The 26,093-nt window shown below is 47.1% G+C and overlaps 1 protein-coding gene across 1 annotated transcript; it reads left to right on the forward strand.

Moving 5' to 3' along the window:
• Window positions 1-12,997: 12,997 nt before the first annotated feature.
• On the forward strand, window positions 12,998-19,242 carry ARC (activity regulated cytoskeleton associated protein). Its single transcript, XM_054167424.1, has 3 exons — window positions 12,998-16,313; window positions 16,895-17,063; window positions 17,427-19,242. The coding sequence occupies exon 1, from the start codon at window positions 13,524-13,526 to the stop codon at window positions 14,736-14,738; it is 1,215 nt and encodes a 404-aa protein (XP_054023399.1). The 5' UTR covers window positions 12,998-13,523; the 3' UTR covers window positions 14,739-16,313; window positions 16,895-17,063; window positions 17,427-19,242.
• The last annotated feature ends 6,851 nt before the right edge of the window (window positions 19,243-26,093 follow it).

Consider the following 26,093-nt stretch of genomic DNA (forward strand, 5'->3'; position numbering starts at 1 on the left):
GAGCTGTTCTAAATGCCACAGGCAATCTGCACAGATATTTGGAGCAAGGAGATGAGGAAGAAAGAAGAAAAAATTTATGTGCTGGTTGTTCAGTCCACAAATTAAGGAGAGGAATGTTTCTTTTCAAAGGTCCAGGAGGACCTTACCTGGCAGCTCTTGGGTAATTGCCTATTCAGCCTCTGTCACCTCTTCTGCACTCTACCAGGCCACAGTGCAAACTCATCCAGACTCAAGAGGGGTTTATGGGGCTAAGCAAAGAAATAAGGCACTCTCAGGGTGGGTGAACAAGGGTGGCTAGCCTGAACGATGTGAGTTCAGATCCCTTCTTGCTCTGGACCCTTGTGTCTTAGGTGAACACCCTGTGAGGAAGTTCTGGATCAGGACAAGATGCTTCATAGAATCATAGGTTGGTTTGGGTTGGAAAGGACATTTCAAAGTCATGTAGTCCAACCTTCTGCAGTCAGCAGGGACATCTTCAACTAGATCAGGTTGCTCAGAGCCCCAGCAACCTGACCAGGAACGGTTCCAAGGATGAGGCATCTAACACAGTATCACAGTATCACAGTATAACTAAGGTTGGAAGAGACCCCAAGGATCATCAAGTCCAACCTGTCCCAACAGACCTCACAACTAGACCATGGCACCAAGTGCCACATCCAATCTCCCCTTGAACACCTCCAGGGACGGCGACTCCACCACCTCCCTGGGCAGCCCATTCCAATGACGAATGACTCGCTCAGTGAAGAACTTTTTCCTCACCATCTTGCCATCTTTGGGCAACCTGGTCCAGTGTTGTACCACCCTCAGCATGAAAAATGTCTTCCTTAGATCTAGTCTGGATCCATTCTCTTTTAATGAAAATCCATCATCCCTTCTCCTATCTCAACAGATCCTGCTAAGAAGTCATGTCCCCATCTTTCTTGCTAACCCCTTTGAGCAATGGAAGGTCCCAACAATGTCTCCTTACAGCCTTCTCCAGGTTGAACAACATTATTAACAAGGAGACTGTCACTGTCCATGATAGTCCTAGGCAGAGTGTCCTTCCCAGGAGCTGTGAAAAACCAGCTTCAAAACACCTCTCTTTTAACTAGGTCATGAATTCCAATTTCTTCACAATTGTAAAAGCTCTGCTCTCCACATACCTAACTATCTGTCTTCTCCAAGAGGTTTATCATTTTGGATACTGATCAAATGTCCCTCAGGTCAGACCAAGGTACAGATCTGCCAGACTTAAATATTGAAATACATACCCTGTGCCATACAATCCCACATCTCACAGGAAAACTGCCATCTCATGCTGCTGTACACATTCAGTGAATAAGCAACATCCATCTCTGTGTTGTATTGCCAGGAAGTGCCCTTGGAAGGTGTAGCCTAAATCCTATGTCCTTTATGTCTTCTATTCACTTTTGTCATGGGAATTGAATCTATAACATGCTGCCTGGGGAGGTGGTGGAGTCACCATCATTGGAGGTGTTCAGGAGGAGACTTGATAGGGTGCTTGGTTACATGGTTTAGTTGATTAGGTGGTGTTGGATGATAGGTCGGACACAATGATCTTGAAGGTCTCTTCCAACCTGGTTTATTCTATTCTAAATTCTATTCTAAACATCTCACTACTCTCACACACAAAGCAGCCCAGAAGACAAACTGGCTTCACCCAAACCAATAGAGCCAGCAGATCGAGAGAGGAGATTCTGCCCCTCTCCTCCATTCTGGTGAGACCTCACCTGGAGCACTGTGTCCAGCTCTGGAGCCCGCAGCACAAGAAGGATGTGGACTGGCTGGAGCAGGTCCATGGGAGGTCACAAAAATGATCAGAGGTCTGGAGTACCTTTCCCACAAAGATAGGCTGAGAGAACTGGGGTTGTTCAGCCTGGAGAAAAAAAAAGCTCTGGGGAAACCTTATGGCTTTCCAGTATTTGAAGGGGGCCTTCAAGAAATCTGTAGAGGGGCTTTTTGCAAAGGCTTGTAGTAATAGGATGAAGGGGAATGGATTTAAGCTGAAAGAAGGAAGATTTATACTGAATACCAGGAAGAAATTCTTTACAATGAGGGTGGTGAGACTCTGGAACAGGTTGCCCAAGAAGGTTGTGGATGCCCCCTTTCTGAAGGTGTTCAAGACTAGGTTGAATGAGGCCTTGGGTGACCTTGTTTAGTGGAAGGAGTCCTTGCCCATGGTGGAGAGGTTGGAACTAGATAATTTTTAAGATCCTTTCCATCCCAAATCACTCTATGATGACCTTATAGAAGCCTTCCAGTACCTGAAAGGAGCTACAAGAAAGCTGGGGAGAGACAGTTTACAAGGGCATGTAGCAACAGGACAAGGGGAAATAGTTTTAAACTAGAGTAGAGTAGATTTACTTTGGACATTAGGAAGAAGTTCTTACTGTGAGCACTGGTGCACAGGAACAGGTTGTGCAGAGAGGTGGTGGAGACCCCATCCCTGGAGACATTCAAGATTAGGCTTGATGGGGCTCTGAGCAACCTGATCCAGTTGCAGATGTTCCTGCTTACTGCAGCGTGGTCAGACTAGATGACCTTTAAAGGTCCCTTCTAACCCAAACCATTTTATGATCCTAGGATTCTGATTCTGTAATTGTATGATTTTGGAGAGCAAGCAGTGACTAGGAAGGAGATGTCTGCATGTGTTTATCTTGAGGACCCTAAAGCCCTAAATCCTAGGGTTTCTCCCACTTTACACACGCCCTAAGCATCACTGAGATCCTTCCTGGCTCTGAGCAGGGGCACTCTCTTCCCCTCCACAATGCAGAGACTAGGGAGGAGGAAAAATGGCTGTAAGCAATCCAGAGCAGGCACCACATATGGGGAGCCATGCCCACAGCATCCCTATGTTAGAAACACCCGGGGGTTGCAGCCCTGCCCCATTTCCCCCACTGCAACGCTCACCCAGCAGATGCTCTCCCTTCCCTGTCTGCAGGCAGGTGAGGGAAAGGCAGGAATATACACTCATGCTGTTCATCCTTTTTGCCACCGTTTCTGCCTGCCTCTCTCCCTGATCCCACTCTCCTCTTCTCCCCCGCACGCTCACCCACCTGGGTGTCTCATTCAGGGATGGCTCACGGCGAGGTGGCCGTGGGGATGGATACCAGCCTCTGCCCGGCTTCTCATTAGGGAATCAATTAATATGGAGCTGCCGTCTTTCCCTCCCCTTCCTCCCCGCAGCCAAACCCGACTGCTGGAAAATAGAAAATGGGGGGGTGATGTGGGAAATCCAGGATAACACATCCTCCCCCGCCGTGTGGGATGGGATTTCTTTCAGTAGGTCACTGATGATGCTCTCATCTATGTCAAGTGGGGAGAAACGCTGGCCATCAGCAAAGAAGCGTTGTCTTGGTTGGCTGGACGCCCCTGTATCTCCCCCCACACCCTTCACTCTCTCTGTTGCAACATTCCTGAGAGAATCCATGGAGAGTTGAATGCTTTTGTGTTGGGAGCAATCTGTCACCACCTCCCCAGCATCCAGCTGGCTGAAATCAGGAGCCCAGCAACAGTGCAGTGCTGCCTGTCCCACCCCTGAATCCCTGCAGCAGGGTCATCTCTGCACAGGTCATGGCTGAGAAACATTCAATAATCTTTCTTCAGTCCTTAGGGATCTTTCACTAAAATCAGACATAATTCACCACACACACCCCCCCCCCCACCCCGTTTATTTTTCCTTTCTTCCCTTCCCCCAACCTCCCCCTCCCCCTCCACCCCCCCAGCCCCAGCTTCTTTATTTTTTTTTGTTTTCTTTTTTTTAACCTTTTTTCTATTTTTTTCTTTTAAAAATATTTGCTTTTTACCTTTATTTCCCCTCCTTTTTATTTCTTAATATTTTTTCCTTTTTCCTTTTTTTTTTTTTCCTTGTCAAAGTTGAACAGATCTGTGGGGAGAAATGGTTCCTTCTCTGCAGTCTTCTTTCCAGCTGAGACCAGTCCTCTTGAAAAACACCCTCTACTAGGAGAAGGAAGATTGAGTAAATCCCCATGATCATGTGGGGAATCACAGGCAGGTATCAACATCACTTCTGTCTCAGATATATGCTCCTTAATCCTCTGCCCTTAAAGGATGCTTCCTTCCCTGTCCTTGTCCTCCTCATGGAGGTGCACCTCATGTGGGCCCTATAGCTTCTACCCCATGGACCTTCCAGGTATCAAGCTCTAAATAAATACCCTACTACCTTCACCTACCCCCTGCCCCCAGCCCCATTTGTTGCATGCTCCCAAAGACCATTCTCAGTGAAGGGATGTGAAGCCTCTGCAGTGTTTTGCTCACATGGACATGGTGATTTCCAGCCTGAGACCACCAAGCAGTTGTGTTCAGTGCGGGTTTGTGATGTACTGGGGAGCTGTGGCACTGTACTGAAGGGGCTTTTTTTGGGGGAGGAAGAGAAAGCTCCTGGAGAGCTTTATGCAGCAGCTCCCTCCACAGATCCTTCTAGCCCTGATCTAATATGGCTTTTAGCGATGTTTGGGGCCTCATATATTTTGAAAGAAGAAATTAGTCCAGCCTGCCACTTGCTTTTCACATTTCTCTGTTCCCCTTGAGCTTCCCTGCTGTCCCTAATTATCCATCTCTCTCATTTACAGGGACTTAAATAAAGGAAATGGAAATGGTGGTTGAATTAAACTGGGATACAGATGTGCCGAAGGAGGCTCTCTTCCCTGCAGAAGTGACCTAACGTCACCCTCTCTGTTATTAGTGATGCAGGCTCCTCATTACCACAGGAGGCAGCAGCTCTGTTGTGGTTTTTTTTTTTTGAGCTGATGGGACACAACTCCTGCAGTAGCTCAAGCTGTGGCTCCCTGTGGCTCAAAGAGATTGGCAAGGAACAGCAAGGATGCTCAGGGGAAATCCTTTGGTACAAGTGATGCTTGGGGGATACAAAATAAAGGAAATCACTTTTTTTCAAAAAAGAGAGAAGCAAAATGAAAAAGTTGAAGAAAGGTAAATCAAGTCACCACTGAGTGATAGAATGGCTCAAAACAAGTGAGCAGTGGCCTAGTTTGTGCCTTCATGGTGACGATGGCTGTGAGAGCAGCTAGCTGAGAACTGACAGACATCAGCTTGCAGAGCTCTGGAGATAGGGATTTGGCTGGCAACAGCAATCCTGTGTTCATTGTGACCATAGGTGTCCTTTGTGATGCTTTCGTGGAGCCCACTGCAAAGAGCTAGACTCAAGTTCCTGTTCAAAGAGGGACAGGGCATCCTGTACCCCACCAGCAAAGGAAGGTGGTGGAACACTTAACAGGTTGCCCAAGGAAGTGGTAGAAGTCCCATCCCTGGAGACATTCAAGGTCAGGCTTGATGGGGCTTTGAGCAACCTGATTTAGATGAAGATGTTCCTGCTCACTGCAGGGGGTTGGACTAAATGACCTCTACAAGTCCCTTCCAACCCAAACCATCCTATGAGTCAATGATGATCGTGGTCCATGGGTGAGGAAATCACTATCCAAGCATTATAAGAAACAAGCAAATAAAGAAACAATGTCCACAAAATGAGTGTTATATATATATATATAAATATATATATGATCAAGGGTATGGATTGATGGTCTGTCAATCTGCCATTAAAAAGGACAATGTCCAATTTTCCATGAGTGTCTGGAATCTCCCATGGTTCCTCATCTCACCTTGCCCTGCGGGTGATAGTGTTAAACACAGACAGAGAGCACTGTAGAGGAGGGTGGGGCTGGTTCCACAGACTATAAAGAGTCCTGAGGGTGGCATGTGCCCATCACCCTGGCAGATGGTGAGGTGTGCACCTCTCCTGAACTGGTGGGACTCCATCAGCCCAGACATGCTGGGAGAAGAACCAGGACTGTGAGCTTCACAGCCACCCCACTGCTTTTCCTTATTTAGCAGACCTGTGATTTGCAGTGTTTACTTCTGAGGAGGAGTAAAAAGACACTAAATTGAGAAACTTTTACTAGAACACTTAGAGGGGTATCCTAAAGTGGGGCAAGAGCGGGGAGGGTCAAGTGTACAGTCAAACATGGATCAGATTCAGGTCTCAGCCATGTGGCATAAAGGCAAAGGAGATTTCATAAACCAGATATGTATCAGGAAGGTTGAGGAAGAACTGTTTAGAAGGGCTTTTAGTAATAGGATGACAGGCAATGGTTTTAAACCAGAGCAGAGTAGATTTAGGTTGGAAGTTCCTTACTGTAAGAGTGGTGAAAACCTGGAACAGGTTGTCAAGAGATGTGGTTGAGGCCCCATCCCTGATGAAGTTCAAAGTCACACTTGATGGGGTGCTGAGCAGCCTGATCTAGTTGGTTATGTCCCTGCTCACTGCAGGGAAGTTGGACAAGATGACCTTCAAGGGTCCCTTCTGTGGTGAGTTTAAGACTTGATGATCATAGAGAAAAGTCTTCCAGAAGTACCAGAGAAGTACAAGGAAGAGGTGAACACCAGAAAGTGTAATCTTTGTTATGTCATTCCCATCAGCCTGCACCCCTCTATAAAGGAACATCCCAGGCTAGTCTGCCCTTTCTCTCTCTCTCTGTTGCCAGCACGGACCCTCATCTCTTGCAGTGTGGGGGAGGTTTGCAGCCTTCTGCAGCCTTGGCAAAGCTCATTTTTAGCCATGCAATTTGGGCCTGGCTTTGGGGGGAGGTAGAAGGAAAGTAGGCAGGGGGCATTGAGGCCTGCTGTTTGGACTGGTTGGGGGGAAGGTTTTGGAAAAAGCCCAGGTTGGAGAACGGGGCCAAGGCTGAATATGAAATTGAGTATTTTCTATATCTGCTTATATTTGTGAATAGTATTTCCATTTAAGTTTCCAATCCTATGCAGAGAGTTTTTATTTGACTCCTTTGGGAAGGGGCAAAACAGCTTCTGTCCACTCAACCCAAGACACCTTCTGACTTGATGCACTCTGTGATCTTCTCCACAAAGTAGGGCTTCCCCACTGAGGAGAAGAAAGGAAGAGCTCGCAGGCACACCAGGAGGAGTGACACCAATAATCTTAACAATTATTATTAGGATTATTGTCAATATTGATAACAGGCTGCCTTCCATTTCCCACTTGCTTGCCCATCCCTCCCAGCAAGCGAGATGTGGGCCCTAGGCATGGAGGACAATGGGGGGGCCAGGAACAATGGAGCTACTGACGTGGACCATTTTGAATGCGCGTTGTGAGTGCCAGCATCAATGCAATAAAGTGTTCCGGTGCTGGGGCTGCATGAATAGAGACCTATGGTGCAAATTAAATGGGTTATTCTCTTTCCCCTTTTTTTCTTTTCTTTTAATAAAATTAAAAAGCCCAACATTTTGGTTTCTCTTCATTTTATTCCTTTCTTGAGGGTTTAGCTAGCAAATGATTGGCCAGCTTTATCTGCCAATGTAGGGGATAATCAATAGGAAACGAAGGAGGAGGGAACTGGAGGTAGAGGGAAGGGATTTTGGTTTCTTTGTTGTTTGATTATTTTTTTTCTTTTATTTTTTTTTTCTTCTAGAAAGTAGAAGCAATTCTGGAAGGAAAAGGGAAAATTCTAGCATGGCAGATACAGGATAACAGAGAAAGTGCCTTGTTCACCAGTAGGAAAAAATTGTTCCTACACAACTAGGGGATTAATTGCCCACAGACCTTAACTTTAGGCATTTTATAGAGTACTCTATGAAAGACAAGGTTCTCCAGACAGTGATTCAGAGGAGGAATGCAATGCACGTAGCAATACATAACCGGGGAGGGACAGCAGGCTAATACAGCATCTAGGAGTGCTCTTTGAAACACAAACTACTAAAACCCAGCGGAAATCAACTCCACCATAAACTTTCCCAAGCCCTGGGATCCCCCACTTCTCACCCACCCACGAGGTTCATCTGGTTCACAGCTCAGGCTCATCTCCAAGGAGTTACATGTCTTGCCATAAGGTAGATCCAAGAAAAACTCTCATGTGGATGAGGTGGCAAAGGGATGTCAACCAGAAAAAGAAACCCATACCCATCAAGTTTGCTCTAAGGCAAGGTGTGGCAAAAGGCCAGATCTTGAACAGATGTAAATTGCAAGTGCTACCAGGCTCTGGGTGTACTGTGTCCTCAGCAGAGCACTGTTGTGACAGCACTGGGGAAGATGCTAGTGCTGGCTATGACTCAGTGTCCCCTTCATCTGGTCTTCCCTCCCTGAAGTGGAGTTTTCTGTTGCTGCTTGCTTCCACATGCTCCTTTTTGTCTGTCTGTAATTAGTCTATTGACCTTTCTCTTTCTCTCTACTAATTTTCTGGGTCTGATCCTAATCTACTGTGATTTAGAAAGCTCTAGGAAGACAATTCACATCGACACCATCCCTGTTGAGCTATGAGAAGGGTCAGATGGAGGAACCTGGAAACTACAGGCCAGTCAGCCTGACCTCAGTGTCAGGGAAAGTGATGGAGCAGATTATCCTGGTGGCAATAACTGCGCACCTGAAGGATGGCCAAGGGCTCAGGTCCAGGCAACATGGATTTAGGAAGGGCAGGTCCTGCCTCTCCAACCTGATCTCCTTCTATGATCAGGTGACCCGTCTGGTGGACGTGGGGAGGCCTGTGGATGTTGTCTACCTGGCCTCCAGCAAGGCCTTTGACACCGTCCCCCACAGCAAACTGCTGGCTAAGCTGTCTGCTCATGGCTTGGACAGCAACACTCTGTGCTGGGTTAGGAACTGGCTGGAGGGCCGAGCCCAGAGAGTGGTGGTGAATGGTGCCACATCCGGCTGGCGGCCAGTCACTAGTGGTGACCCCAGGGATCAGTGCTGGGCCCCATCCTCTTTAACATCTTCATTGATGATATGGATGAGGGGGTTGAGTCAGTCATCAGCAAGTTTGCAGATGACACCAAGTTGGGAACAGATGTTGATCTGCTAGAGAGAAGAAGGGCTCTACAGAGGGACCTTGACCAACTGGACAGATGGGCAGATTCCAAAGGGATGGCATTCAACAAATCCAAGTGCCGAGTGCTGCACTTTGGCCACAGCAACCCCATGCAGTGCTACAGGCTGGGGTCGGAGTGGCTGGAGAGCTGCCAAACAGAAAGGGACCTGGGGGTACTGACTGACAGCTGGCTGAACATGAGCCAGCAGTGTGCCCAGGTGGCCAAGAAGGCCAATGGCATCCTGGCCTGCATCAAGAATAGTGTGGCCAGCAGGAGCAGGGAAGTCATTGTGCCCCTGGACTCAGCACTGGCTAGACCACACCTTGAGTCCTGTGTCCAGTTCTGGACCCTTCAGTTTAAGAAGGACATTGAGACTCTTGAATGTGTCCAGAGAAGGACAATGAGGCTGGTGAGAGACCTTGAGCACAGCCCTATGAGGAGAGGCTGAGGGAGCTGGGATTGTTTAGCCTGGAGAAGAGGAGGCTCAGGGGAGACCTTATTGCTGTCTACAACTACCTGAAGGGTGGTTGTAGCCAGGAGGGAGTTGGTCTCTTCTCTGAGGCAACCAGCACCAGAACAAGAGGACACAGTCTCAAGCTGCACCACGGGAAGTTTAGGCTGGAGGTGAGGAGAAAGTTCTTCACAGAGAGAGTCATTCGTCATTGGAATGTGCTGCCCAGGGAGGTGGTGGAATCACCATCCCTGGAGGTGTTGAAGAGGGGATTGGACATGGCACTTGGTGCCATGGTCTAGCCATGAGGTCTGCGGTGACAGGTTGGACTTGAAGATCTTTGAGGGCTCTTCCAGCCTGTGTGATTCTGAGATGTGGCTTTTGCTGTTTTCTCTCTATGCCTTGCTCCTAGTAAGCTGTTTTGGACAAAACTACCCTTGCTTGCTGATCATCCTTTTTCCTACTTCCTCATACTCACTTCTCACCTCCATTTCTGCTTTCTCCTGTGGCCACCCAGAGGACCACATGCCCTGCACTGTCCTCCATCCATCCCACTGCCAAATCCCCTGTGACTAGGAAGATGGGCTCTTTGTGGAGCTCTGAGATAAAGCTGCTGTTGCTATGAGAACCTCCTCCCCAGTCTGTACCAGTCCATGGCTTTTGTCCTTCCATGCCTATCTGTCTCTCTGCCTGAAGATTCTGTCTGCCTCAAACTGCCTCTTTGTCAGCTCCCAGTGCTCTGCATCTCCCTCCTCCCTTTGCTTCCGGCTCCCCTCTCCCTCCTCCTTCTCTACCCACACACCTTCCTTTAATTAGAAATACAAAGGAAATGCTTGTCACTGTGTCAAAATCAGCAAGTCATTCCCCAGAAGGTCCAGAAGGAAAATCCCCATTCCTCCTCACCTCTCCTGGCTTCCCCATCACCCCCACAGAAGACCACCACACAGATAAGGAGAAGAGCTCCATGGAAGAGTTGCTGACATACTCCATCTGGGTATAAGACCAAAGGTTTTCCCCTTGAGGACAGTCATGCACTGGAGTAGGTTGCTCAAAGAAGGCTGAGCAATCCCCATCCCTAAAATTTTCAATATCTGAAACCTGAACCACCTCATCTGACCCAGGAGCTGACTCAGAATAGGAGACTGAGCCAGAAACCTCCTGAGGTTCCTTTCAGTTTTACTAATCCTGAAATCCTAAGTGCTGAATGAGGTCACTGAGAGAGATGTATCCCACACACTGAAAACTAAAGAAGAAAGAAAGAGAGGAAGCAGGGTCTGGAAAGAGACAGAATTGGTGGAGTATGTTTTGTAGCCAGTTCATCTCAGATTCTGATATTTGATGGAACAAGGTGAGGTTGAAAGCAAGTCACCTTGCCAAGTTAAATCCAGCTTGTAAACTGCTCACATTCACTGGCATCTCCTAAAGGCCATTTATGGGCATCCTGGGCGAAAAGCTTTCAGGATAATACCTTTGCACTAATCCAGATATAGAGATTGAACAGACTCTCCCAATTCATCTGATCTCTTACTGGCACTGTAGGTTTAAGGTGGGCTTTCTAGAGCAGTATAAAAGGCTCCAGATCTGTCCCAAACCCCCAGGCAACTGACATTTGACCCTGACACAGATGGACAAAAACCTCACAGTTAGGAAAGCTGTGTGGAGGTGGAGAAGTAAGCAAGGCAGAGGACAAAGCTCTCTAGATTATCACTATCATCACTATCATGCTGGGGGGGGGGGGGGGGGGAGGTAGGTGGGGAGTTGGGGGGGTGTTAAAGTGGCATTGGGAATTCCTGTTGGGTTAAGAACATTGCATTTACATCCTGACACTTTTGTCTCCTTCCACACTCACTGTTGCTCCCCACCTTTAACCAAACCGTGTCAGCTTGCTACTGCCATAAATAACCCTTCAGTTTCCAAAGTGCTGTATTGCAGCAGACTTTGTTCATGTGCCATCATCTGGCAGGGTACAAATGCCTTTATAGATGTTGTGGGGAAAGGGAGCGCACAGCCCTCTCCCTCATGCCTTTCAGCTTAGCCACCACCAAGAACACTGGGGAGGGACTTTTTTTCAAGGGCTTATAGACAGAATGAGGGGAGATGGCTTTAAACTGGAAGAAGGGAGATCAAGACTGGAGATTAGGATGAAATTCTTTACAGTGGGGATTCTGAGACACTGGGACAGGTTGCCCAGGAAAGTTGTGGATGCCCCCTCCCTGGAATTGTTCAAGGTCAGGTTGGATGGGGCCTTGAGCAATCTGGTTTAGTGGAATGTGTCCCTGCCCATAGCAGGGTCGTTGGAACTAGGTGATCGTTAAGGTCTCTTCCAGCCCAGACCATTGCATAATTCTATGATTAATTTGCTGCAGGAGGTCCCTGCTTTAACCAAATGCTAAAATCCCTGAGACGTCCTTTCAGCAGGACTTCACTGAAAGACCATCCTCTGCATTTTCCTCTTATCAGCCTGGCTTCAGTCCCACCAGGAAACATGGCCAAGAGCCGTGGGAGTGGTGGGGACCCATCCTAAGCCTCCTGGTACACTGCGCATCGCCCTGAGCAGAGGCAGGGGTACCTCTTCAGTTCCAACAGGTTTAAACCTCCTCTTTTAGCTGAGATTCATGAATCAGCATCCCACTGCCTCCGGTCACTGTCACAGGAAGAGGACGAGAAGCCCCAGATATCCTCAGCAACCCTATGAGGGTGTTCCGGCAGGGAACTCTCTCAGATTAGGGAATCCTTTATCTGTGGCTTACATAAAACCCGGAGACTCCTTTTATGGTTGGCTCTTCCTGCTTTGTCAAGAGGAAAGAACAAATGTAGCTTCATCTGCGCTTGTGGGTTGGCTAACTGATTAAGCATCTGATTCAGGCTAAGTAGGGAACAGAATTTGATGGGCGGATTTAATTTGGTGTGAAAACCAGGATGCCATACCCTCCCAAGCCCCCCCCCTCGCCCTCCTAAACTGAATATTCTCAAGACAGTGGTTGGTCTGGTGCAATTAAGCAGTAGGGATGACTCGCACCTACCAGTGCTTTAGAAAGTCCAGAGCGCTTAAATTTGTATTGAAGTGGCTCCTTTGAGTGTTTCCCCCTCCCCTTTCTCCCCTCCCTCCCCTCCCCCCACCTTTTTTTCTTTTCTTTCCTTTCCTTTCTTTTCCTTTCCTTTCCTTTCCCCTTTTATTTCTCCCTGCAGGTTTGCCACTGTTCCCAAGCATTTGCATGAGGAGTGAGCTCACTCTGTGTGTGCACACACACGTAGGGGGCTGTGCGGGGGGCTGGTGGGAGTCTGTCTTAGTGTGACACGCTGAATCCCCTCCTCATCTCCCCTCCCGTCTGCAAATCCTGGCAGAGGGAAGGATGCTAATGATGACCTTGCTGAGTAAATAGTTGTGAAATGAATAAGTGTTTTTCCTGCAATCTGAAAGGCGGAAGGTGCGATTACTCACCCATCTACCCAACTGTCTCCAGCCACCTTTCAAGTTGCTTCTCGCGTCGAGTCCGGGGGCGTGAGCGAGGGGGTGGGAAGCGAGGGGAGAGGCTGCCAAGATTCTGGGTTGCCACAGACACCGGCCTTGCTTTTCCTCCAATGAACACTGAGCTGAGAGTGCAGGAGGAGGCAGAGCACCACCCACATGTTGAGCTGTGTGGGGTATAAGTAGATGGAAGAGCCTGCACTAGTGGCAGTTCAGCCAGGGAAGAGAAGCAGCTCTTTGCATCTCTAGTGAAAGCTCTTCTTTCTCTTTTTCGAATCCACAACTTTACCAGAGGAGAAATCACCAGGATTTTTGCAGCAGCTTCAAGCTTCTGTGTGCATCTCTGTGTGGTTTTCTCCAGCAGAGACTCTCAGCCTTTCCAGATTCTCAGCTTCGGATGAGCAGGTAGCTGACACACGTGTGGGGCTGGACATCTTAGTCAACTCCTCTCCTTGTTCCTTGAAGATCCTGGATCTCTCTGGGACACCCTGAGCACGCAAGACCGGCGTTTCCAGCTGGACACCAGGAGAAATTTGCTACAACTCTCTCTGGGATCCACGGGGACCAAACTGCTCGCTCTGTGGTGATATCTGATTTGGTTGTGTTTGTGTCCAAAAGTCCTTTAAGGGGGGGTTAGAAGTCTCTGTGTGTCTTTTGGGAAGTGTTGTGGAGGGGGGTTTGAGAGGTAACTCTAGTACCAGGGCTTACAACCTAGTTCTTTCTGTGTTTGACACTCACACGGTCGGAGCCATGCAGCTGGATAATGTCACCAGTGCCGGCATCCACTCCTTTCAGGGGCACCGTGGAGTTGCCAACAAGCCCAATGTGATCCTGCAGATAGGGAAATGCAGGGCAGAAATGTTGGAGCATGTCAGGAGGACACACCGGCACCTCCTCTCTGAGGTCTCCAAGCAGGTGGAGCGTGAGCTGAAAGGCTTGCAGAAATCGGTGGGGAAGTTAGAGAATAACTTAGAGGATCATGTCCCAACTGATAACCAAAGATGGAAGAAGTCCATTAAGGCCTGCCTGGCCAGATGCCAGGAGACCATTGCCCATCTGGAGAGGTGGGTCAAGAGGGAGATGAACGTTTGGAAGGAGGTCTTTTTCCGTCTGGAGAAGTGGGCGGACCGTCTGGAGTCCATGGGAGGCAAATACTGTCCTGCTGACCAGGGCAAGCAGACTGTGTCTGTTGGGGTGGGAGGCCCAGAGATAAGGCCAGGTGAGGGTGAGATTTATGACTATGCACTTGATATGAGCCAAATGTATGCCCTGACCCCTCCTGCTGGGGAGGTGCCCAGCATCCCTCAGGCCCATGATTCTTACCAGTGGGTTTCTGTGTCAGAGGATGCTCCAGCCTCCCCAGTGGAGACTCAGGTCTTTGAGGATCCCCGGGAGTTCTTAAGCCACTTGGAGGAATACTTAAAGCAGGTGGGTGGAACAGAGGAGTACTGGCTGTCTCAGATCCAGAACCATATGAATGGGCCAGCTAAAAAGTGGTGGGAATACAAGCAGGACTCTGTCAAAAACTGGGTCGAGTTCAAGAAGGAGTTCCTGCAGTACAGTGAGGGGACTCTGACTCGGGATGCTATCAAAAGGGAGCTGGATTTGCCCCAGAAAGAGGGGGAGCCCCTGGACCAGTTCCTTTGGCGCAAGAGAGACTTATACCAGACTCTCTATGTTGATGCAGATGAGGAGGAAATTATCCAGTATGTGGTAGGCACCCTCCAGCCCAAACTGAAGCGCTTCTTGAGTTATCCTTTGCCCAAGACCTTAGAACAGCTGATCCAAAGAGGGAAGGAAGTCCAAGGCAACATGGACCACTCTGATGAGCCCAGCCCACAGAGGACTCCTGAAGTGCAGTCAGGAGATTCTGTAGAAAGCGTGCCTCCCTCAACCACTGCCAGTCCTGTGCCGAGCAATGGGACTCAACCTGAGCCCCCCAGCCCCCCAGCTACTGTGATATGAGCTAGTCGAGGTTAGGCAGCAGTCTGGGTTACTAGAAGGGGGCTTATTTAGGAAGCTTCTCCTTGGAGAGAGGTTCTGACTGAGACAAGACATGAGGTGTGCTCAGCCCAACAGCCCATAGCAGAGGAATTAACTTTGCTTGTGGGGGGAGGGAGGCAAAGGGGGAGAGGCACCTCAGGATGTGGTTGCCCACCTCACCTAAGCCATGCAGTACGGTGGTGCTAGAGACACTGCATGCACCACTGTGGGGAATGGACAATTTTATATCATCCCTGACATGAAACTAGAGACAATTCCCAACTTCAGAAGCAGCCACTTAATGCAAGTGGCTTTTAAGGACAAGTGCAGCAATTGGCTGAGGGTTCCTACCCATCTGGATTTTCCCTTCTCCTTCTCTCCTCCCTCTTCTGAAGAGGTGTCTGTCCTGAGGAGACATCTGTATTTTGACCCTTGCCCTTTTATGATTTACTATTGGTCTTCTGTTCACTTGGCAATTTCCTGGTCTGACTTGCTCCAAAGGATTATATAATATTTTGCCATTATTTATTTTTTTTCTTTGTTTGCTTCTAAGAAGCAATTGTATGACTTCAGGAACTGCAAACTTTAAGAATCTGGATTATTTTGAGTGGGGTTTTTTTTTTCATTTCCCTGCACCTAATACCTGCTTTAATGTTTTTTCCTCTCAAGAAGATCCTACTGGTTTATTTCTTAGCTTAGTTTCTGCTCACTCCAATCAAGGCCGCTGCAGTGCAGAGGCAAATCTCACCCTTTCCCTGCACTTTCTTCTGTGCATTCTGTAGGAAACAGGGGTTTCAAATGAAATTCTGAGCTTGTTTTATTGAAGGGGCAACAGTCTACGCTTTTCAGGAGAAGAGAGGGAGTCAAGGTGGAGAGAAGAGGCACCAGAGCTATTCTGAGAGGGTGGGGGGAGGTAAGGGTAATAAATCTTTATGCTTTGAATGAAACAAACAAACACACGCTAAATCCAGAGCAAAAATATCCCCAGAGCAGCAGCTTAAGTCCATGCTGATGTGTGGAGACAAAAGGACCTTTTGCCATGTGAAAACCAAAAAAAAACCCCAGCAAGTGAAAAGAGAAGCTGTGTGTCCCAGCACAGTGTTAGCCTATGCAGCACAACAATGAGCTTCTGCTTGCACAGACAGACTCATGCTCTTGGAAAGCCTGGCATCCTTGTCCTGGAGCACCTGAGGACAAAGTTTTGTCTGTTCTCAAAGAACTTTCTGCAACATCTTGCCATGGATGGAGATGGACTTGGACTCTGTGATGTTTTCCATGTCGAGGCAGTAATGCTCAGCATTCACCTTGCTTTGGCTGGCATCGGATGATAGGACTTTGAGATGAGGGAAGTTTGGCTGTTCAATGCTTCCTGAGGCTGGACACATCTCAAGAATCATCTGCATTCACCAGCAGAACAAATAAAAACCTCTGCAAGAGATGCAGCAGGGATGCAGCAACAGGAGTGCTCCTGGGGTGCTCCAGGCACTACTACAGCAGTGACAAGTGTCACCAGTTGCTCGGAAAGCCTTTGTTGTCCCTCCTTCCAGGAAGCTGAAGGTAAGGCTGCACTCTGGCATTCTCTTCTCTGTACCTTTCAGACCTAAATTAGCCATAGCCTGTCCAGTAGGAACCTCCCACTGGGATAAAAAAACCCATCTGAAATGGGGCATTAGGCATTTGAAGTGATTGATTAGGATTGGGGGAAAGAGGACACAAGACCCAGACAAGGGGAAATAAAGGACAGTGAGTGGGAAAAGTTTCCAAACAAGACAGCATATTGCACTTTCTGATTAATATGGGGAGGAACTGGGAAGCATCTTCATTAACCATGCCCAAGGACCTGTCCCATGAAGTTCTAGTCTTGAGTATCCAATTGTGACAGCGTACCACAGGTCCATGCAGAGCCCATAGGAGATGCATGTCTGCTCTGCACCCTTTCTAGAAGTGACTCAATCTCAGGAGTGGTGGGGGTCCTCCTCTCACTTCTTCAGAGTGAGGTGCTTTGGCAGCAGCTCTATCTGCAGAGAGAAGGGAGCATTTCTCACTAATGACCTGGGATGAGTGGTGGGGGCGTGGGTGTCACTGCCGAGGATGAGTTGGCCGAGTGCATTACAAGCATTATCTTCTCTCTGTTACAGTGACTCACTCAGATCCTCCTCTGAGAAGGAATCACTTCACAGTGCTCTGGATTTGGAAGGAAAGACAAGGAGAAAAAGCTTCAAAACCAAGGACTCAACATCAGACATGCTGTCAGGATCCCCAGCCACCAGCTGCTGGATCCACTGTCTGAAGGAAAGACTGACACTGGTAATTACCTCTCATCTTACCCTTGTGGACCTTGCTTAGCCCCTCCAGTGCCCTGACCCAAGACATTGAATAGCCCAAGTGCAAGCATCTGCACTGGTCTTGAGACTGCAGCCACAGTGGCTGCAAGAGGCTGGCACCACCAGATAGGCACCAGCCCCACTGATTGATGCACTGGGGACAGTGCACATCATGACTTTCTTTCTGCTGGACCATTGGCAAATGCTTAGCACTAGGACTTAGTGGGACCTTCAGGCTGCAGACATTTAAAGGGCACAGCTGAATTTGACCCCATCTCCTGAGAAATTCCCCATCCTCTCCACTTTACATATCTAACCTGAGCTGTTGTATTTTTATTTTTAACAGAGATTCCTGCTGCTGTTGCTGAGTTTCCTTCTCTGTGTCCAAGATTCCTGCTTTTCTGGGAAAGAGGAAGACAGAGGGCAAATCATGCACCAAAGACCCCCGAATGCACTGCAATGCTATGTTCAACATGCTGAGAACCAGAAGGAAAGGGGAAAGCCATTTCCAACAAGGCAAAGAAAAGTCTGAGCTGGTTCAGAAACTAAAGCACAGAAGAAAGTGCTGAGAGTGGAAAAAGAAACCAAGAGGGAGAACAGAAGAACCAAGTCTGGGCTTTGGGTACAGTAAGGATGCTGGGCTTGTAGTGACTGTCTGTTGAGATAATACCATACCTCTGCAATCTGGGGCCACTGGGACTCACCTCAAGAAATCTTCACCAGTTTACCAGTTAAAAAAAAAAATCCTGTTTAACTTTGCCAAATAACTGACCCTACCTAGGCTACGAACCCTCCATGCTATTAAAGCTGTAACTCTTTTTTCCTGAGCTGAGGGTAGCTTCATTTCATGCGGGTATCAGTTTCAAACCTCAAAGGGCTCTGGAAGTTCAGAGAAGCATCCCATGATCCAGATGCTTGTCAGAACTGCTCGAGCCTGCACAACTGGACCAACTGTTTTGCCAGAAAGAAGACTTGTGAGACAGCATGCTGTTCCTGGATCTGCATGGGCCAGAGTTACTGCAAGAACTGGAGTTCTTGTGCTGGCTTTGGTGTGACTGTTTCCATCCAGACCCAGGGAGCACAAGAGGCATGCAAAAGGCAAGAGCTGGAGCGAGTTGAGCAAGACAGTTTTGGTTCATATCTCAGCTGAAGAGGTCAAGTTGGTTCCTCTCTCTTCCAGAGCCAACTGTCCTGGGTATGAGTGCGTGTTGGAGTGGATGTCTATTTGTTGAGCAATCAAATCCACCTTAACCAAATTCTGTGGTGTTTTGTTGCATTTGAACTCAGCCAATAGGGCCAAATGTGCATTCCAACTATGCTCAGCTAAAAATGACCAGGACTGGAAAATTATGTAAAAAATCCTGGAAAGGCAGATTTCACAGGCATCATCTCAAGGTCCAAATGGTGTTTGACTTTGAGATGCTTAATTTTTGCAGTCCCTTTTAAGGGGCTGGGCTGCCTCAAAAGGCATTTTACTTTTCCACAGGCTTTCCTGCCTTTTAGTGAATTAACCTGTTTGTGCTACTTGGTCATCTGGGTCCTGAGGTTTACACATTTTCAGCTGACTTTTTGGAGTGTGCAGAACTCAGTATCTCCTGGACTGATTTTGAGGGGTTTTTTTGTTTATCTCAGTTATTGCTCCAAGCAGATTGGAGCTTTATTTGTAGCACCCTGGTTTATATTACCAGCCTCTCCAGGAAGGACTGGTGGTTTATTTTCCTGGGGCAGAGTCAGGTGAATGAAGAAGTGTGTATGTGTCGTGTCTCTGAATTTGTCACAGACTTTGACCACTGAACTTTCCTTTTCCCTTATCTCTTTTTCTTTTGGTTTTCCTTAGGCAATTTTACATTTGACTCTGACAAAACTACCTTAGAGGGGTTTTGTTTTTTATTTTTACTAGAGATATTATTAATTAAAGCAACCTTGTACAAAAGGCAAACACATTGAATTACTGCAGGTTATAGGGGATGAAGCCGAAAGGTCTATGTAAGCCGACATCACTCGCCCTAGATCTGACTGTATCAGGCAGTTTATTCCTCACGTGTCATGTTGGAGTTACAAGATCATAGCAAGCCACTAGAACCTGTCAATAGAATAGTGCTACACTCTATTTGCTACGGTAGCAAAGCCTTTTGTAGATTTATACAATAAAACTTTGAAATACCTGCTTCAATTGTTTTGTGTCTTGCTTTCTGGTCTCTCTTCCTTGGTTCATGGGAGACACAAGTGTTTATTGCCCTCTGAAGAAGTGGTCTTGTCAGCTGTTTGGGCTTTATTTGGCTCATGAAATATTCCTCCTCAGCAAAAAGGGATGTTTGACATGAAAAATGTACTGGGCTTTCAAAGGGGAGGAGTTGGATAGAGAAAATATGGAAGTGTTTTTAAGGGGTTTGTTTATCATCTCAGATCAAGTCGAATGTAACCCCTGAGGCTGGGAGAAACAGTCCCCTGTGGGTTGCTGCTCTCATGAGACTCAGCTGGGGGGTGTTACTGGGGGAATGTTAAAGCGGCAGGGAGCAGGGCATGGCAGCACTCCAGAGCTCTAGCTAGGAGAGCTTTATATTGGCTTTAACTTTAAAAGCTTGCTGCTGCACTTATAAAAGCCTGCTGCAGTGTTTTTAAAGGCCTGAATTGGAGTTCCTCAGGGGTCAGTACTGGGACCAGTGCTATTCAATATATTCAGCAACCTGGATGAGGGACCAGAGAGCGCTGTCAGCAAGTTTGCTGATGGCACCAAGCCGGGTGAAGTGGATGACACGCCAGAGGGGTGTGTTGCCGTTCAGCTAGACTTAGACAGGCTGGAGAGCTGGGCAGGGAGAAATTGAATGAAATTCAACAAGGGCAAGTGTAGAGTCTTGCACCTGGGAAAGAACAACCCCAGGGATCAGAATAGGCTGGGGACCGACCTGTGGGAGAGCAGTGAAGGGGAAAAGGACCTGGGGGGTCCTAGTGGATGGGAGGGTGATCATGAGCCAGCAATGCGCTCGTGTGGCCAATGAAGCCAGTGGTATCCTGGGTTGTATTAGAAGGGCTCTGGTCAGTTGGTTGAGAGAGGTTCTCCTCCCCCTCGACTCTGCCCTGGTGAGGCTGCATCTGAAATATTGTGTCCAGTTCTGGGCCCCTCAGCTCAGGAAGGACCTCAGGGAACTGCTGGAAAGAGTCCAGTGCAGAGCCATAAAAATATTGTCATAAATAAGGTTGTGAAAAATAAGCTTTGAGTGGACATACAAGCAACAGAGGTGCAGCCAGTGTCACCCCATTCTAGGACTGCACAGGATAGCAGGGTTAAATTTTTGCAGAGTCAAAGAATTTCTGAACGGAAGGGGAAGGGACCTCTGGTGATCATCTAGCCCTACCTCCTTGCTAATACAGGTACAACTAGAGTATGTTGCCCAAGATTGAATCCAGGAGGGTCTAGAAAGTCTCTAGAGAAGGAGACTCCACAACCTCTCTGGGCAGCCTTTCCTTTCTGGGCAGCCCCTCATCATATCCCTGTGGACCTCTGAAAAGAGTCTGGACACATCCTCTTGACCCCTGGACTTTAGATATGGATCATCATTGGCCAGATCCCTTCTCAATCTTTTCTTCTCCAAGATAAACAACCCCAGATGGCTCAGCCTTTCCTTCTCATAGAGATGCTCCTCTCCCCTCAGCATTACATAGACTCTCTCAAGCAGTTCCCTGTCTCTCTTGAACTGGTGAGCCCACAACTTGACCTAATACTCCAGATGTGGCCTGACTAGGGCTGAATAGAGGTGGAGGAGAATCTCTCATGGCTTGCTGATCACATTCTTCCTTATGCACCCCAGGAGACCATTGGCCTTGACCACAAAGCCACATTGGTGGCTCATGGTGAACTTGCTGTCCAACAGTACTTCCACATCACTTTCCACAGAAATGGTTTCCATCAGGTCAACCACTGACTTGTACTGGGGCAAAAACATGGCATGGTCTTTGGACATGGCCAAAGGGCTGGATCTCCTGCAAGTACAAAGTCAATGTCTGGCAGAGCAAAAAGCAAGAGCTGCTCAGCTGGAGGTACTGAGCTCTTCCAGCAGAGGGGGGCAGAACTCCACTATATGCAGTGGGAATTAGGATTAAAAAATTAAGAACAAACAATAAAGAGAAAAATCTGTCCTTGTCATCAACCATCCCCACAGTGCCCACTGCCACAGCTTCAGCAATACAAGATGGGTGGTTGCTTCAGTGGAGGATGTGTGCAGCCAAGGACAGAAAGGGCCAGGAGAGGTCAGTGCAGAGAGGTGAGGATTCTGATGGCCGAGTTGGGGTGGAGGAAGATGAACAGTATGGTGATATACTGCTGAGCAAGGTGGGGAAAGTAGATGAGGCTGGGAAATGTTCAAAAGTGCCAGACAAACTCTGAAAGTTTCCAGGTTTGTTTCAGAGCTTTCCAGACATGAATCTTGGTGCCATGGTTTAGTCATGAGGTCTGTGGTGACAGGTTGGATTTGATGATCTTTGAGGTCTCTTCCAACCTTGGTGATACTGTGATAGTAATTCAGTTCCAGATGGAAATCCCTAGAGAGGCACTGGGCCTACACCTCCACTGAATGAAGAAATATTTTATTAGTTCTCCTGGCTCTATCAGGAGGGAGTCACCTGGGATAGATACAGCCCTGTGAGGGATTAACTGCATCAACTTAGTTGAAGCTCCCTCCAAAATCCAAGTGGGGACAATTCCTGTGGTTTCTGGGTGATGATCCCACAATACAGAGTTATTCAATAACCATCCTTCCTGTGGTGGAGAAGGTATGTGGTGTGAAGCACTTATTCAGAAAGAAATAATCAGTGACTTGATTTTTTTTCTCCTTTGTTTTTTTTCCTTTACTCATGGCTATACTGATGAGCTCTTTAATTTTGTAATTCAGGGCAGCTTAAACAAAGGGCTAAAACTGACCTTCTCAGAGTATTGCACTCAGGTATTGCACCCTTCCCCTCTATCCTGCACTAATGAGGCAATACCTGGGGTACTGGGTCCAGCTCTGGGCTCACCAGTTCAAGAGAGGAAGGGAACTCTGCTGGAGCAATTCCAACACTCTATAAAGGTGCCGAGGGGACTGGATCATCTCTCTGAGGAGGAAAGGCTGAGAGATCTGTGACTGATTAGCCTGAAAAAATAGAATCATAGAATCAACAAGGTTGGAAAAGACTTCAAAGATCATCAAGTCCAACCCGTCACCCAAGATCTCATGACTAGACCATGGCACCAAGTGCCATGTCCAATGCCCTCTTGAACACCTCCAGGGACAGTGACTCCACCACCTACCTGGGCAGCACATTCCAATGGCAAATGACTCTCAGTGAAGAACTTTCTTCTCACCTCCAGCCTAAACTTCCCCTGGCACAGCTTGAGACTGTGTCCTCTTGTTCTGGTGCCGGTTGCCTGGGAGAAGAGACCAACCCTTTCCTGGCTACAACCACTCTTCAGGTAGTTGCAGACAGCAATAAGGTCTCCCCTGAGATCAGACTGAGAGGAGATCTTCTCAATGATCAGCAAGAGCTACAGTTTGGGCCGGGGGAGAAGTGGAGGGGTGATGGTCCAGACTCTTTTCAGCAGTGTCTAGTGACCGGACAAGCAGCACTGGGCACAAACTGGAACACAGGGATTTCTGCATAAACATGAGGAACAAAATTCTTTCCTTTGAGAATGACAGAGAGGTTGTGGAGTCTCCTTCCCAACTGGACAGCATTCTTGATTCTGTGTGATGTATGAAACATTTGCCTTTGGTTTGGTGGGGGTTTTTTTTTGGTTTTGGTTGGTTGGGTTGGGATTTTTGTTTGGGATTTTTTGTGTTTGGAGTTTTGTTTTTGTTTTTCTGTTTTTGTTATCTTCTACTTAGTTCTTTAATCAAAGTTATCACACTGGTCAGTCATGTAAATCATATTTATTGACTTTTTAGGCAGGCCTGTGTTTGTACGCAGCCCAATTGCTCCCCTGGAACCAGTTTGTTCTGGCAATGTGTAATTAGGGAGGCTGTGAAACTTCTATTATTGACACAATTGTCTATAATGGCTCCACTTATTGTGTCAGTATGATGTTATGGTGAGCTCCAGGTGCCCACTCTGAAGCAGGATGGAGCAGAATATTGTCTTAAATGTATTTCCATACTTCTACTAAGCATGAACTGGAGGCAGGTGACAAGTATTTTACAGCTAATGCCAGCACCTGCAGAGGAAACTAGGATTGTTTATTCTGGAGAAGAGGAGGCTGAGGGGAGACCTCATTGCTCTCCACAACTCCCTGAAAGTTGTAGTGAGGTTTAGGGTGGTCTCTTCTCCCAAATAACTAGCAATAAGACAAGAGGAAATGTCCTTAAGTTGCACCAAGGGAGGTTTAGTTGAATATTAGGAAAACTTTCTTTACTGAAGGAGTGGTCAGGCATTGGAACAGGCTGCCAGGTTGTTGGTGGAGGCAACACCCTTGAAGATGTGCAAGACACACGTGGAGATGGCACATCAGGACATGGTCTAGTGGTCATGCTTGTGTTGGGCTGATGGTTGGACTTGACGATCTTGGAGGTCTTTTCCAACCTTTATGATTCTGTCATTACACATTGGAAAGAGGATTGCTATGTGCAAAATTTGGCTCTATTCAGCAAATAGTTTTAGGTGGAAAAGATTACAGGCGAATACTTTCAAAGGGGCAGACATCTTAATTACTTTTAAGGCTACATTTAGGAAACTTTAGGATCATGTTGTTGAAAGTTAAAGTGATGGTGCAGTGTCAGAATGTTTTAGTCTTCCATCCTTTCATGTTCATTAACTCTCTGCCTGTTAACTTGTATTATTCAACATCAAAGACTCCCAAAGTCACTAAAAGTCTATCTGGTTCTGAGGACAGTTGTTTCATTGCTCCCACATAGGCACAGGCAGAATGTGCTCAGTCAATATTAGATAAAAGAATTGAAACTCAAGCCATAAGTCACTAGAAAATCCAATTTCATTCACTTCTGAAGCTTAGAGAACAACTTGCTGGCATAAAGTGTTTCTTTTTCACTTAAGGAATAGATCCTTTATATTTTCAGGATGAACCTTTTTGACATTCTTTATCTAAAAAGCATCACTTAAAAACTGACTTCAACTTGAAAAAAACACAGAAGAAAGAAGAAGGAGGGGAGAGAAAAAGGTTAGAAAGCTCAAAAAAGAAGTGGAATTAACTGGTTTGGGACTCAGAGACATGTGCTGAGTTGGTACAAGAAGAAATCTCATTTTTTATCTTTGATTTAATCCACTGAGATATTAAGAGAATTTCTCTGCTGACTTGACCTTGCCCCTTTTTGCCCTCTCCTGATTTGAGTGTTCAACTAAAACAACTCCATTATTTCCCTTGCTGCAAAAAATACATGCTCTGTGCTGCTTTGTTGCACACTTCAGAATCATCTGGGTGTTATTTAGAACGGTGTGAATCCCTTCTGTACCCAAAAGGAGGCTATTTTCCAAGCAGGGTCAAAGATCTGTCCCTCTCTGCAACTGTCCCAGTTTGAGCCAGACTGAAACGGATTCTGCTCAGAGATTTGGCTCCTCAGCTCAGCTTCTGCTCAGTGAGGACACTTTTTGTAGTTCAGGAGATGTTTTCACAGGCAGTGGCTGCTTTTAGCAGTGATAAGATTTGAAGTTGATAGTTACTACCAAGAACTGGGCTGCAGAAAGTTTCTTGCCTGAACTTGCTCTTGTGCAGACCAAGGGCGCTACCAAATCTTGTGTCCCATGTTGGAGTGTTGGAAGTCAGAGGTGGCAGCTGTGGGGAGGAACAGACACTACAGGTGATCCTAAACTGATAAACAAGGGATTCCAATCCATAGACATCACATTCACTATAAAGCTAAGGGGCCATGAGGGTCAAGCCTCTTCCTCAATGGCCAGTGTTTGAGGAGGACTCCTGCCTTTCTGCCTTCAATCCTGATCCTAGCTCCAGTTCCTGAATCCAGTTGCTGGATTTAGTTCCCATCTGCCACTGAGTCAGTTTGAGACTGGAATTATCAGTCTGATTATCAGACTTGAATTATATGTGTTAGAAGCAGAGGACAGCATGGGGTTTCCATCATTGATTCAGAACTGCTCTGAGCTTTCACTGCTCAAATATCAGTTTCCTCAGCAGCCACAATCATTTGTTTGTCGAGGCCATTTGAGGCCTCTAAATTTCCTTGCAATCAAGTTGATTCTGGACTCTACACTGTTCCAAAAAGCCTCATCTCTGAGGTGTCCTCTACAGAGAAACCTTCAGAAAAGCAAATCCAAACTGAGTCAAGGCAAGATTGTACAGGAAATTACTTGGGGTCTTCAATCTAACTTTAAAATTAAGCTGACCTTAAGGCAATGTGGCTCATTTCCCTTTGGCTTGATCAGACAGGTATGTCTGGAATTGAATTAAGCTTGGCTGAATTAATGCCTCCTTTGATCCTGTTAGGTATGTACCCACCAAGCATTTAAGTCAGTCTATGCTATCCACCATACAAATCTATGCTATATGCTTTCCTGCACATCTCTGTAAAGTCAAATCCTACATTGCATCTGGTTGGTGTTGTTTGTTTGTTTTGGGTTTGTTTGGTTGGTTTGGTTTTTACCTTAAATGAGACTGGATAAAGAGACTGAGTCCTTTCAACATCCCTAGACTAAGCTGGATGATGCATAAGGAGGCTGCCAAGGGTCTGTACCAAACAGGGGGACATTGGTAGAGGTGATTTCTCTTGCAACCACAAAAAAACTGAAACATTTGTCACCTGTACCAGCAGAAATTACTGTCTGGCAACACTTCCAGGAAGGCAGTGGAGCTGTGCAGGCTAAAAACATGCAGTGTGAAATAAGACCTAGAAACAATAAAATCTAACAAGAAAAGTTTGCCTGGTAATACAATTTTTTTAACTCATTTTACCCAGTCAGCTTACCCAGGAATGTCTCATCAAGAACTGGACATACCTAGAGCCTAATGTTCAAGAGGGGATTTGACGTGGCACTTGGTGCCATGGTTTAGTAGTCATGAGGTCTTGGGTGA

The sequence above is a fragment of the Dryobates pubescens genome, chromosome 14 (assembly GCF_014839835.1).
Source record: "Dryobates pubescens isolate bDryPub1 chromosome 14, bDryPub1.pri, whole genome shotgun sequence".
In the NCBI taxonomy this organism is placed as follows: domain Eukaryota; kingdom Metazoa; phylum Chordata; class Aves; order Piciformes; family Picidae; genus Dryobates; species Dryobates pubescens.